Source organism: Pongo pygmaeus, chromosome 9 (genome assembly GCF_028885625.2).
Source record: "Pongo pygmaeus isolate AG05252 chromosome 9, NHGRI_mPonPyg2-v2.0_pri, whole genome shotgun sequence".
In the NCBI taxonomy this organism is placed as follows: domain Eukaryota; kingdom Metazoa; phylum Chordata; class Mammalia; order Primates; family Hominidae; genus Pongo; species Pongo pygmaeus.
This window is the reverse complement of record NC_072382.2, coordinates 123312068-123324634: the sequence shown is the minus strand read 5'-3', so window position 1 is coordinate 123324634 and position 12567 is coordinate 123312068. Positions and strand designations below refer to the sequence as shown.

The 12567-nt window shown below is 42.4% G+C and overlaps 1 protein-coding gene across 8 annotated transcripts in view; it reads right to left on the bottom strand.

Moving 5' to 3' along the window:
* SORL1 (sortilin related receptor 1) overlaps window positions 1-12567 on the bottom strand; it is a 180561-nt gene that overhangs the window by 78719 nt on the left and 89275 nt on the right. For all 8 annotated transcript variants that reach the window (XM_063671515.1, XM_063671516.1, XM_054441732.2 and 5 more), the window contains exons 13-17: window positions 10662-10840; window positions 8961-9147; window positions 4359-4487; window positions 3791-3876; window positions 358-530 (exon numbers count right to left, since the gene is read on the bottom strand). In XM_063671515.1, coding sequence (XP_063527585.1) covers window positions 358-530; window positions 3791-3876; window positions 4359-4487; window positions 8961-9147; window positions 10662-10840 — 754 coding nt within the window. The remainder of the gene's footprint in view (window positions 1-357; window positions 531-3790; window positions 3877-4358; window positions 4488-8960; window positions 9148-10661; window positions 10841-12567) is intronic.

Below are 12567 nucleotides of genomic sequence, written 5' to 3'. Positions count from 1 at the left end.
GCGTTACTGTATCATGGCTTGGGAAGAAAGATGCTCAAGAGGCAGTTGGCACAATAGGGGGCAACTAATCATCCTACATTACTAGTCCCAACACCTTCCCAGCAGGAAAAGCAAGACCTCACTTTCAAGCAGGTCTGTGGATTTCGGGCTTTCTTTATCCTTCCTATATGAACAGATGAAAACAGAGAAAGAAAAGTACTAACAGAGAAGACTGGAAACTTTCACCTGTCGGCCCTGAGATGAGTTACACTTACAAACTTCTAACTGCCCATTTCCATAGGCCATTCTGCATGAAGCTTATCAGGATGGGGCAGTCACGATGCACAGCCCCCACAGTGAGGCCAAGTGCTGACTCACCTGGATGATGTCCAAGGCCAGGTCGGACCAATACAAACAGTTGTGCTCATAGTCAAAGTCCAGGGCCACTGCTGCCCGTAGCCCGGTGAGAGGCAACTGCTCGGTGGCTCCCGAGGCCAGGTCATAGCGGTAGATGGATTTCCTCACAGCATACAGAATGAACTCGTTCTCTTCTGCCAGACACACAAGACATGTGGGAGGTTGGACCCAGGGGATGCTGAAGAGGTCCTAGCACATCTGACCTATTTGTTTCTCACACACAAACCTCAAATCCATTGGCATGTGGTGTGGACCAAGCGAAGAGCACATAAATCAAGACTCAGGAGGTGTGTAATGGAATCACATTTCCGCCTCAGGCAAGTTACTTAAACTCCAGTGAATCTGTTTCTTCATCTGCAAGTGTTTTACTTGTTACGTTTTTCTTTAATCTAAATCTCCCAATATGCATGCTTCAACAACCATACTTCTGGACTAAGCCTACCAGTCTTCAAGTCACACCTGCCAACCTAATTACACCAATCGCCCTGTTCTCCCTCCTCACGTGACTGTATCAACACAGCACCATCATCTTGTTGACGAGAGACCATTAGTCACTGAAGCTTTGTAACTAAGCTCTCTAATCAATTTGCTCACTTATTCATATTGTTCACAACACCATATGGCAATTCTATGAACCTCTTAGATCTTCAAAATAATAATAATAATGCATTTGTTCTTGGCTATTTACAAAATGTTCCACAACATAATCATCACAAAAATTCTGTTTCTAGTCAACAAATATAAATTGTGTACAGATTGTGTACAATGTGCTTACTACGCATCGGGTATTGTTTAAGACTCATAACAACTGCCTGATGGTAGAACTCTTGTTAACCAAATTTTACAAATGAGAAAACTGAGACCAGAGAGGTTAAGTAACTCACCCAAGGTCACACAACTAGCAAGTGGTAGAACCAAGATCGGAACCCAGGCACTCTGGATCCAGAGTCTATGCTTTAACCACTACACTGTGCCGCCTCTTATGATACAGACACTAGTGTGGATAATTTTTCAGATGTAGAAATGAAGGTCCTGAGTGCTCAGACAACTGGAAATAGGAAGACCCAGTATACTCTCTTGTCCACTTAGGGAACAGCCTGGGAAACATGCAGATTCTTCCCCAGGAGTGGACACAAGCAGCACACCAGCATCTGTGTCTAAAGTGTGCATCTTGACAGTGTGTTGCATATGGGACCAAGATGCAAATCTGAATTCTTTTGCTGCATGCCTGGGTTAGACATTCCTGCCCACTTCCTGATTCCATACACTCAGTGACTTAACATGTACCACTCACCTTCTTTATAAAAGCTGTAATATAGATAATGCATCAAAAAATAAATCTACCTACAATTTTTAATAAGGTAAGTTTTCCTTCTTTTCCTTTGGTTCCAGGTCACTTTAGAAGTATCTATGTTACCATCACATGGTAACCTACCTCCCCTTTTGGTTGTCAAAGAAACCTTCCTGCTGTCATTCCCAGGGAGGGGGCCAGCTAAGGTATAGGGACATGAAAGCTACATTTGCAGCAGCAAGGCTTTTGCCCCACATCTCTCTCCAGCTTCTATAAACCTCATTCTGTCACTCTGGGTTTTTTTTTTCCTCTAAGAAACTAATACCCATAAAGTAGAACCTGAATCCAGAAATACTTGTTTTAGGATTACGTTCAGAGCAGCATGCGGCATTCCAGCACGCAATGCTTAACCTGGAAAAGGAATGGAATTCTTGGCTGGTCCTGGCCATATATACAGCCTAGGAATGTGCGTTTTCATAGTAATTGTAAAGGAAGAAAAATTCTTGCATTTAAAAAATCCTTCCAGATGCCCAGATTACCTCATCTTTGCAAAGATATTATGGCTCCCATTAGTCCTGTGAAAGCATCTTTTTCTTCCCTGATATATCCCTGCCTCCTATTTCATGCCTTTTTTTTTTTTCTCTTTTACATAGGAGGTGGCCCACAATAGAATGAGATTTCTCCACTTCATTCCCTGTTCTATCTTCCAGAAGAGAAAATAGCTTTCCTGCCAGTTGAGATGGCTTTAAACAAACTGTTTTGTCCCTTGCTGAATTATCTTCAGAAATATTTATTACAAAAGTAGGCACTCCAGCGCCTTAAGAGCAATCACTCAAACCCTACTAACCCACACCCTCATCAATAACAGCTCTTGTGAGGGAAATATTTGAATATTATCTGCTCATTTGTTGGAATTTGCTGAAGTGGTGGTTCTTTTTAAGTCTCCATAGTGAGGTATGTGAATTACTCTGGTAATGATGAAAGATTAAATTAAGGGACTAACGAACTTAGCATGAAAAACACCAGGGCAAGCTGGCAGCAGTGAGCAAAAGAGAGGGCTGCCCTGCCCTGCCTGTGGAGACCATACACTTCTTTCATGATTCATTCGGTGCTTATGGCTGTCCACGTAGACACCACCACCCACCGCAGATGGAAGTAAACTCCAGCCATTTACCTTCACCAAGAGGTATGGGCAGGAAGGAGGGCACAGAGGGAATAAAGAAGCTTTAAATGAATAAGAACTGGAAACAGAGTGAAGAAAAACAAGCAACTAAGAGATTATTTTTCAAAGTATCATAATTTCATGTCTCTATTGTAAAGACCTCATGTTACATCGCCACTAAATCTAGCAGAAACGTGTTTTAGAACACACTATACCTTTACAGCATGTGAATCATTTCAGAGAAGTTTTTCTTAATTAGCATGCATAATGATTATCTAAAATAGTGAGAATGATATTTATTTGCCATTTGGGCAATGTCCAATGAAGAGCATGGGGCTTAGAGTCTGAATTTCAACTTTGTCACTTACTAGATGTGTGACCTTAAGCCATTTAACCTCCTCTTAACATGCTTCCTCGTGAAAAAGTAAAAACAAAATTGATAATATCTGCTTCCCTGAGTTGTTAAAAGGGTTAAACTGGCAACACATAAAAAAGTACACTGAAATCCATAAAATTCCATTAAAATTTTAGTTATAGTTAGTTTTATTATAAAATTAACATAGACTACTTAGCTACTTCCTAAGAAGTCACACACCTCTTTATACTCAACTTTGACAAACAGATTAAGGAACACACAAAAGCCTGTGGGCACCTTTCTACCCCAGTGAATGCTGCATAAATATTTTTCAATTAACAAAGGGATTTCCCTCAAAGAAACTGAGCTGACACAAAATACTTTCCATTCCTAAAAAAGGGTATGGCTATGTATAAGTTCAGTGTGGAAACCAACCTTAGGGAAAAGAGGAAGCCCTGTGATGCTTGTGACGGCCATTGTTTTTCTCCACTCAATCAGAGAAGCCACAAGCCCGGACTTGGGTGAGATCGTGATACTGCTTCAACCATGTCTCAAGAAATGAAAGGGAAGAAACCACCTCTCTTACCTGCCAGGGGACAGGGGACCAGCTCTCCTTCCAGTCGCGCTTCAACATCTCCTCCACTACAAGTGTCCCCAGAAATCTTCCGGTAGCTGTCCCCCCACCCCAAGAGCAAGAGGTCAGAAACATGGAAGAATAGCCACAAAGGCATCCCAGCTGGGAATACATTTACTACCCACGGCCAGTAGAGTCCATCCACTCATTTCCCTTTAGAACTAGAAAGAGGATGTTCGTAGTTCTGAGTCAGTTCTGCTTATAATTAGACTAGGCAGGCCCAGACAATTTAGGGCACTGTCCTGGCCAAGATTTTAAAATATATCTCTTGAATACATTCCTCTGAAGATGTTTCCTTGTTGAAGTTGATGACTTAAGATATTCCTAGAGTTTCAGGGATGCTTACAGACTTGCAATGTGGAGGTAGGAGAGTTTACAAATACCATAATTTATAATGTTGCCCAAACTACTTGCAGGCTGTTAACTTGGAATTCTAGAATTTAGAGTATAGAGCAATCCAGACGGTCCTCTATGCTCTCTCGCTCCATGTGCGGACCAGGGCAACCTCTGTGATACATACCCTCTCGTTCTCCTGTAAGTAGAACCCACAGGGCAAGGCACAGGAGGGGAATATGACTTCCCAGAAAATTCCGGATCTGGAACACAAACCTCTAATGACAAATCTTCACTCATCTTGAAACCGAAGTCACTAAAAAGGCAATTGGGCTTTGTTAAGGCCACTGTTTTATACATTTCAGGCATTCCAGTACCAATTCTGCTGACTTTACCTTACTACTTTTCACTTTTATTATAAGTTATTTAACACGTCTCTTTAAAGAATATTTACATTTTATATAAAATACATCTTCAAAAGAAGATTTATATCGGAACCACAGTTGGAAAAACACAATCACATGCCATAAATAGACAAAAAAATATATAAATCATCATGCCAAATCAAAACAATATTAAATTTTAGCCAGATCCAGTTCCCTACTCAAAGACTCTGGACCTGCCCTCTCTGTTAAAAGGGATTAGGCAAATGTTACAGAATTACTAGCAACCAATGAGACTTTCTTCTTGACAGAATCCGAAGAAGTAAAAGAGAAATTTTAAAAGAATAACCTTTTTAAAAAATTATTTGGGGCCGGGCATGGTGGTTCATGCCTGTAATCCCAACACTTTGGGAGGCCAAGGCAGACATATTATTTAAGCCCAGGAGTTCAAGACCAACCTGGGCAACATGGTAAGACCCTGTCTCTACAAAAAAGAATCAAAAAAATAGCCAGGCATGGCGCTGCACACCTGTGATCCCAGCTACTCGGGAGGCTGAGGTGAGAGAATCATTTGAGCCCAGGAGGTCAAGGCTGCAGTGAGCCATGATTGCGCCACTGCACTCCAGCCTGGGCAACAGAGCAAGACCCTGTCTCAGAAAAAAAGAAAAAATTTGACTAGGAGTTCAATGTTATTTAAGACTATATCCACATACTAGCTAAATCATCCTGTACTTTGAGATACAGTAGTTAGGTTCATGAGACCTCCTGTGATCTGGGGTCACATCTGCCAAACCTCCCAGCTTGATGGGTGGCATCCTGGAGTAGGAAGCAGGAGGCCTCAGCTGAAGATGATTCAAAAACAAGGTGACTGTACTATGTACTATGAATGTTCTAAGGCCCGTCCAAAGCTGTAAATTCTATAATTCAATGAATTATAGAATATATTCAAAGAATTATAGAACAGAACATATATTCCACGTTCACGTGCTCAACCAGAACACATTTATTTGCTCTATTCAATTCAACAAATATTTAGGCCCGGCATGGTAGCTCAGGCCTATAATCCCAGCATTTTGGGAGGCTGAGGCGGGTGGATCACTTGAGGTCAGGAGTTCTAAACCAGCCTGGGCAACATGGCAAAACCCCATCTCTACCAAAAATACAAAAATCAGCTGGGCGTGGTGGCACACACCTGTAATCCCAGCTACTCTGCAGGCTGAGGCAAGAGAATGGCTTGAACTCAGGAGGTAGAGGTTGCAGTGAGCCAAGATTGTACCACTGCAGTCCAGCCTGGGTGACAGAGTGAGACTCTGTCTCAGAAAAACAAAAAACAAAAAGAAAAACTCCAAATATTTATTAAACATTTCTGATACAAAAAGTACTAACAGATATACAGAGAGTGATTTGTGTGCATTATATCATAATCCACATTTAATAATTTGTAAGAATTGTTCAAAAGGCAGCAGTTTCTTCACTGTATCAAACGTGCCTCTTTCATTACCTCAGTTTGTTATTACTGAATGGCTACTTTAAATCTTTTTAGGAACCAGATAAAGCATTAGCTAATTACTTATTTGCCTCCAATAGCAAAGCCCTCTTCCTGGGCAGCTTTCTTTGACCATAGGTCATGACCTAGTGGACTCTGAAAGTACTTGGGAGGCCCAAGACCAGATTCTTCCCCTCCCAAAAAAAAGCAAAAGATTGCAAAAGGCCCCATCATACATTTAAAAGTCACTGTTGTCTCCTAAAACTTGTGTTTTAATTATATGTGTGTATGTATCTACACATACATATGTAAGTACAGGGTCATAACAGAAAATGTATTATTTACTAGGGGTTGCAGTCAAGAATGTGAAAGCTGTATGACTTGGCAATGTCGAGAAATACAAGAATATAAAAGAATCTACCACGGAAATCAGGAAACATGGGCCAATAGCTGGGCTTCCCAGTGTGGTCTAAAAGGACTATTAGAAATAACCTGGTGTTCAAACACAGTTGTCAACCAGTACCTGAACTAATGGAAAGATACTATAAGCTTGCTCGTTCTCATCTCATTTCCTGACATCCATCTTGGGACCATTTTCCTTCTCACTGCCATAGTCCAATGCCATCAAACATCTCCAAGAGCCATATAGTTGGGCTGGCTGCCTTCCAGCAGCTACAGCAAGCAGAGAAACAATTGTGGGGGTGGAGCAGGGAATAGCTGACATCCATATACCCCTTACCATTTCAGAGGGTCATCACCCCACGATCTCATTTGGCCTGCAACCCAACTCCATGAGGGGCAGAGCAGGTGGTTTTACTGGTCTATAATAAAAAGACTCCGCATACAAGCAGGGTGAGCATACAGCAGGTTCCAGCAAGGCAGATGGGGTGGGCAAGGTAGACCAGCAGGACCCAGGCCAGTTTACCCAGGAGGGCACACCAAGCTCCATTTCTTTTTTGTTTTTTTGTGAATTATTTTTTTTGGTGGGGGTTGGGGAAATGTAGGGCAAGAGAGAAAATTTTAATGTTATTTGTTTTTAAGCCTAAATGTCATGAAAAAAAAAAAAACCCAAAGATTTGTTAGACTTTCTTACCTATTTTTTACTTAGTCTTAATTTTCTTTTGAAGTACATATTGGGGATAGGAAGAGGGGAGAGAGAGGGCACTATGATCTTTTCAGGGATTAGGACCTCTCCAGTCTCAAGCAGGTCTGGGGAGGACTACCTGAGGCCAACAAAGCTCTCAGATTAGATTAGACTATAATGCAAAAGTGTCTGAAAGAGCAGAAGGCAAACAGCATGGAACTGATGTCACCAGGAACATCAGCCAGCTCTGTGCTTTTGCTGTTAGAGTCTGTGTCATTACCTTGGGAGCACACACCTTTCTAAGGGAATGACTGTCTTCTATGTTCTAAGCCTTGCTGCTCAAAGGGTGAATGTGCAGATAAGCAGCATCCACATCTCTTGGGAGCTTGATGGAAATGCAGACCCCCAGAACTCCTGAGGCAGAATCTGCATGTGACCAAGGCAGAATCTGCACGTGATTCATATGCACCTTAAAGTTTCAGAAGCACTGGTCGAGAACAGAAGTGGCCGAACCTGGTTGGCCATTTTTGTAAATAGAGATTTACTGGATCACAGCCACATTCATTCATCTAGAGCAGCTTTGATTCACCCATGGGCACTGCCACGGGCAGAGCGAGGAGTTCTAATGCAGGTCATAGAAACCATATGGCCTACAAAGTCTAAAACATTTATTATATGACCATGCTCCAACTTCTGGTCTAGAACACATCAGAGGTTTCTGGCTTTAGTCAAGACAAGTACAGCTGCCCAAAGCAAAATCTAGTTCCTCTGTGCCTCAGCAACCACTGAAATATGAGTTGTGTATTTATATTAAATACCCATGGCTCTCTTGGTGCTCCTGACTAAACTGCAATGATTTCTTGCTGAATTATAGACTACAGTGACTGTCCAGGAGCTCTGAGATCCTGCATACTCTGCCACTAGAATCCTCTTCCTACAGCTAACCTCTGTTGTGATCATCAACTCTCCTCAAAAGCCCCTGAAGGCCTCCTCCTAATTATAGAATAAGGTTCGTCCCCTCTAAGGTCTCTCTACCCTACTGTATTCTATCTTTTCAGCCTCATCTCCAATTATCATCCCCATGTCATACACCCAACAAGGCATCCCAATTCAACTCCCAACCACACCCTGCTGCCTCTACACCTGCCTGTTGCAGACACATGGTCTCAAAACACTGCTGTCTGCAAATATAGATGCTCCCTGAGAGCCCAGCTCAAACAGCACTTCTTCCAAAAATTTCCTCATTCTCCAACAGCAATCCACAGCCCTCTCCTTCCTTTCAATAGTCACAATAAAAGTACCAGTTCCTCCTCTGAGGCACTTGCTCTCTTCCACCTCCTGTGCCAATTAGCCATGCACAAGTCACTTCTCCTACTTTTAGCATTCGCAGCAATGCCTTGGATATTTTGCTGAAGGAATAATAAATGATGCAAACACACACACATATACATACACTAACATCCCCTCGTTTCAGATAAAGAAATAAATCCCCTCTAGAATAGGGTCCTAAGGAGAAGGATTACCAACAATGAAACCTTCAGCATATTTTTGGGTTACCCTAATAGAAATAAATCCCAGTGCTATCTATTCCTGAAGAAATAGCTGCAGCTCTCCTAGACACCTCTACCACATTACCTGGCTGTAAGAACTAAAGAAAACAACTTACATGAAACATGCCTAGCACAGTTCCTGGCACATAAAAGATGCTTCACAAATACTTGTTTCCTTCTGTTCCCTTGCTTTACTCAGGGAAAGGGACCATGCCTAATCTCTTCCCCCAACACTGCTGAGTGAATAAAACACAACTCAGTCCCCAGCCATCAAAGAAGAACTAACCATTCATAGTCCTCCCGGGTGCAGGAGCAGTTGGACACGACCACCGGCCTGTCAAAGTCCTCTCCATTGAAGCATGTGGCATGGGGGGTCCTCCGTTTGAAAACAGTCTTGTGTCCCAGCAAACACTCATTCCCCCGCTCATCAGATGGTGACCACAGCTTGTAGTCATTCTCTGTGCAGGGAACTCCTAAGGAAAAAGGAACACAGCACAAAGCATTAGAGGCAGGCCCACGTAGGGTTTCCCGCTGTGCCTCAAGGTGCCTGGCCTCAACCCCCACTTCCTGTCTATCTGTTGCCACCCCACAAGCACACAGACCCTCCAATCAGCTTGCTTTGAAGCTGGGCAGCCCTGTGCCAATGAAAAGGATACCTGAAACGCAGGAATTTGCCTGGAAAAGTTGGGAATAAGCAAGCCACCTTTAGGCACTATCCAAATTTCCGAAACATTACAGAAGAGTCAGCAGTGCCCTTTAGAAACGAGTACTCAGAAGTGTTTCTCTCCTAGAGAACTGGGGAACGGCTGAACCCTTGATGAGCAATACCATTGTGGGTTAATGTTCCCAGCCTGGTTCCTCGGGCAGTGAGGGCACATCTGGTAGTGTGGCCCGAAGGCAATGGAGGGCTCGCTGGCCCTACTTGAAGGTACAGAATCTCCATGGAAAGAGGCTGGAAAATGCTAAGATACCTTGCACCATCACTCCATCTGCCACGTTCGTCAAAATGTAAGCAGGGTGCTTTCTACAAGCATTCCAAAGTATGCCTACGTCTATGTTGGCACTTTGTGTCTCTTATATATGTGTCTTCAGTCAGATTAGATAATACCCGAAGCTGATACACAACTTTTGACTCAATGCCATGCGAATCAGTAAACTTATTAAACTCCTACTGACTGTAAGGCTATCGGGCTTTCCAGTAGGTGCAATACAAATATGCACAGGGCAAGTTCTTATCTTTAAGGGCTTTATAATCTAGTCAATGGAAGGTGAAACACACCGAGTGACAGACACAAACTTATGCGTACACTTATGTTCTGGACATAGAGAAGAAGGGAGACATCTTCTGGTTGGGATATCAGCCACAAATGTGTTGGATCCTGAGATATGAAAAGGATTTCGAGTAGGGGAGGCTGAATGGGTGGAAATGAGAAGAAACAGGGCACTCCGGGCAGCTAGAATCAGGTTAGCCAAGGCTGAGAGGTAGGAAAGGGTAAGATAACATGGGGAAGCAGGGAGAGGATGCTGAAGAGTTTCACTTCTCCCCACATACTTATGCATCCTGTATCTAGACTAGCAGATCACAACTAGATCCTAGATGGCTTTGAGAGGACCCTGCATCACTTCACACACTGACTTACAGAGAGTCAGGCACACTCACTGAATACGTCCAATTGGCACTGCTGATTTGGAAATATGTTTTTCATTCATGCATTTATCTACATATTCAGCAGACATATATTTAAACTTCTCATGTGCCAGGAACTGCATGAAGAAACTAAGATACAAAGAATAACACCCAGTCTTACTAAGAAGAATTGAGCAGGCCTTCAATTACCTCCCTATGCTTTTTGCTAACTCTTATGGGCCCATCTCCCCCAATGAATCTCAGGCTCTTCTGAGTACACAGTATCTAAGCTGGTGCTTTGCACATAACAGGAAGTCCACGCACATCCATGTGAAAAGGTCCAAGGAGGCAGCAGCTTACCCAAGGCATCCGTGGCATTGACCTGGAGGATCAGCCAGCTGTGGACATTCTCTTTGTTTGAGCCAAAGATGGTGAAGACAGTGCTCTTCTCCCCAGGTTCTGTGAGGAGGCCATACACAAACACTGGCTTCTCAGAGAAGATGAATGTTTTCCAGGTCTCCCCTTCATTGGTACTGTATCTGCCCAAATGCAAGTAAGAGAATCCTTGCAGTGAAAGTCTCTAAGGCAAAGTCTTGGTTTCCATATAACATTCACCAGGAACAGGAACCAGGGCTCCTTGGAGAAATGGCTGATCCTGGGCTAAGGCAGGGAAAGTTTAAGGAAATGCTCAGAAATAAATGCAGTCATCTCAAAAGAACACAGGAACCAGCCTGATGGGGCTCCAACTGGCCAAATTTAGGAGAATTCAAACATAAGAAAGAAAAATGATGGTAAGAGATTACACATTGAATGAAAATAGGATGCGGGTATCTAATGATACTAAAAGACAGAGGAGCAAAAGAGAAATTTTTTTCTTTTTTTTTTCTTTTTTGTGAGACGGAGTCTCACTCTGTCACCCAGGCTGAAGTGCACTGGCGTGATCTCGGCTCACTACAAGCTCTGCCTCCCGGGTTCATGCCATTCTCCTGCCTCAGCCTCAAGAGTAGCTGGGACTACAGGTGCTCCCCACCACACCCAGATAATTTTTTTTTTTTTTGGTATGTTCAGTAGAGACAGGGTTTCACCATGTTAACCTAGATGATCTCGACCTCCCAACCTCGTGATCCGCCCCCCTCAGCCTCCCAAAGTGCTGGGATTACAGGCGTGAGCCGCCGCGCCTGGCCCCCAATTTTTTTCTTATATTAGAATGACACTTAATAAAGGTTGGAAACAACAATATAATAGTAATTACAGAAAAATTATCATTCTGTAATCCCCACTGCAATAACTAAATCACACAAAGTTCATCACTGGATGCTAAAACCACTGGGTGAAGGTGTTGGGGCCAAGATGTTCAGATGGTCTGAACAGACAAATCATTCACTACAAATGGGGAAATAAAATTTTACAAAACATAGTCTCACAATGAATGATCAGAGAGTCACAATCTTAACTAAACATCATCAATAGCAGGACAACTTGATATTAGGTGCCTCCTGAATAAAGCATTGAGAATAACACATCCTCTGGGTACTATTCTATAAAATTGGACAAATCCGAAATGTGGGATATTCTACGCGATAACTGCCCCAGATTCTTCAAAAAAATCAAGGCCATAAAAACCAAATAAATAAACAAAAAAGGCAGATAATGTGTTATAGATTTAAAAAGACTAAAGGAGTATAACAGCCAAATGCAATGAGTAAACAAATTTGCAATGTGTAAATCCAATCCAGGGTTTAGTTCAGGACTGACTAAATCCCGGATTGAAGCGGAAAAGTGGCCATAAATAATTTGAGACAACTGAGAAAATATAGTCTATAAGTCATACCAAGTTCATGTTAATTTTCTTAGGTGTGAGAATGGCATTGTGATTATATAGGAAAATACCCTTATTTATTGGAGATACACGTTTAAGTAGCTGTGAGGGAGCATGATGTCTGCAACTTTCTTTAAAATGATTCAGTTAAAAAATAATGGATGGATACACAGGGTAGATAAATAGACCAATGATAGAAGTAGAGCAAATTGGCAAATACTAACAATTTGTGACTGTAGGTGAAGGTTTCATGGGTGTTCTTTATACACTTTTTCCAACTTTTCCGTGGTCTTAGAAATTAAAAAGTAAAAAGTTGAAGGAAAGTATATACTGAGGAAAGTCTCCAAGACAGACTATAACAGAACCAGGAAGCCAGCCCTTGAGAAAACTAAGCAGCGTTTGAGTAACTGCACTGATTTTACATTACCTTTGGTATTGAAGAAGGAA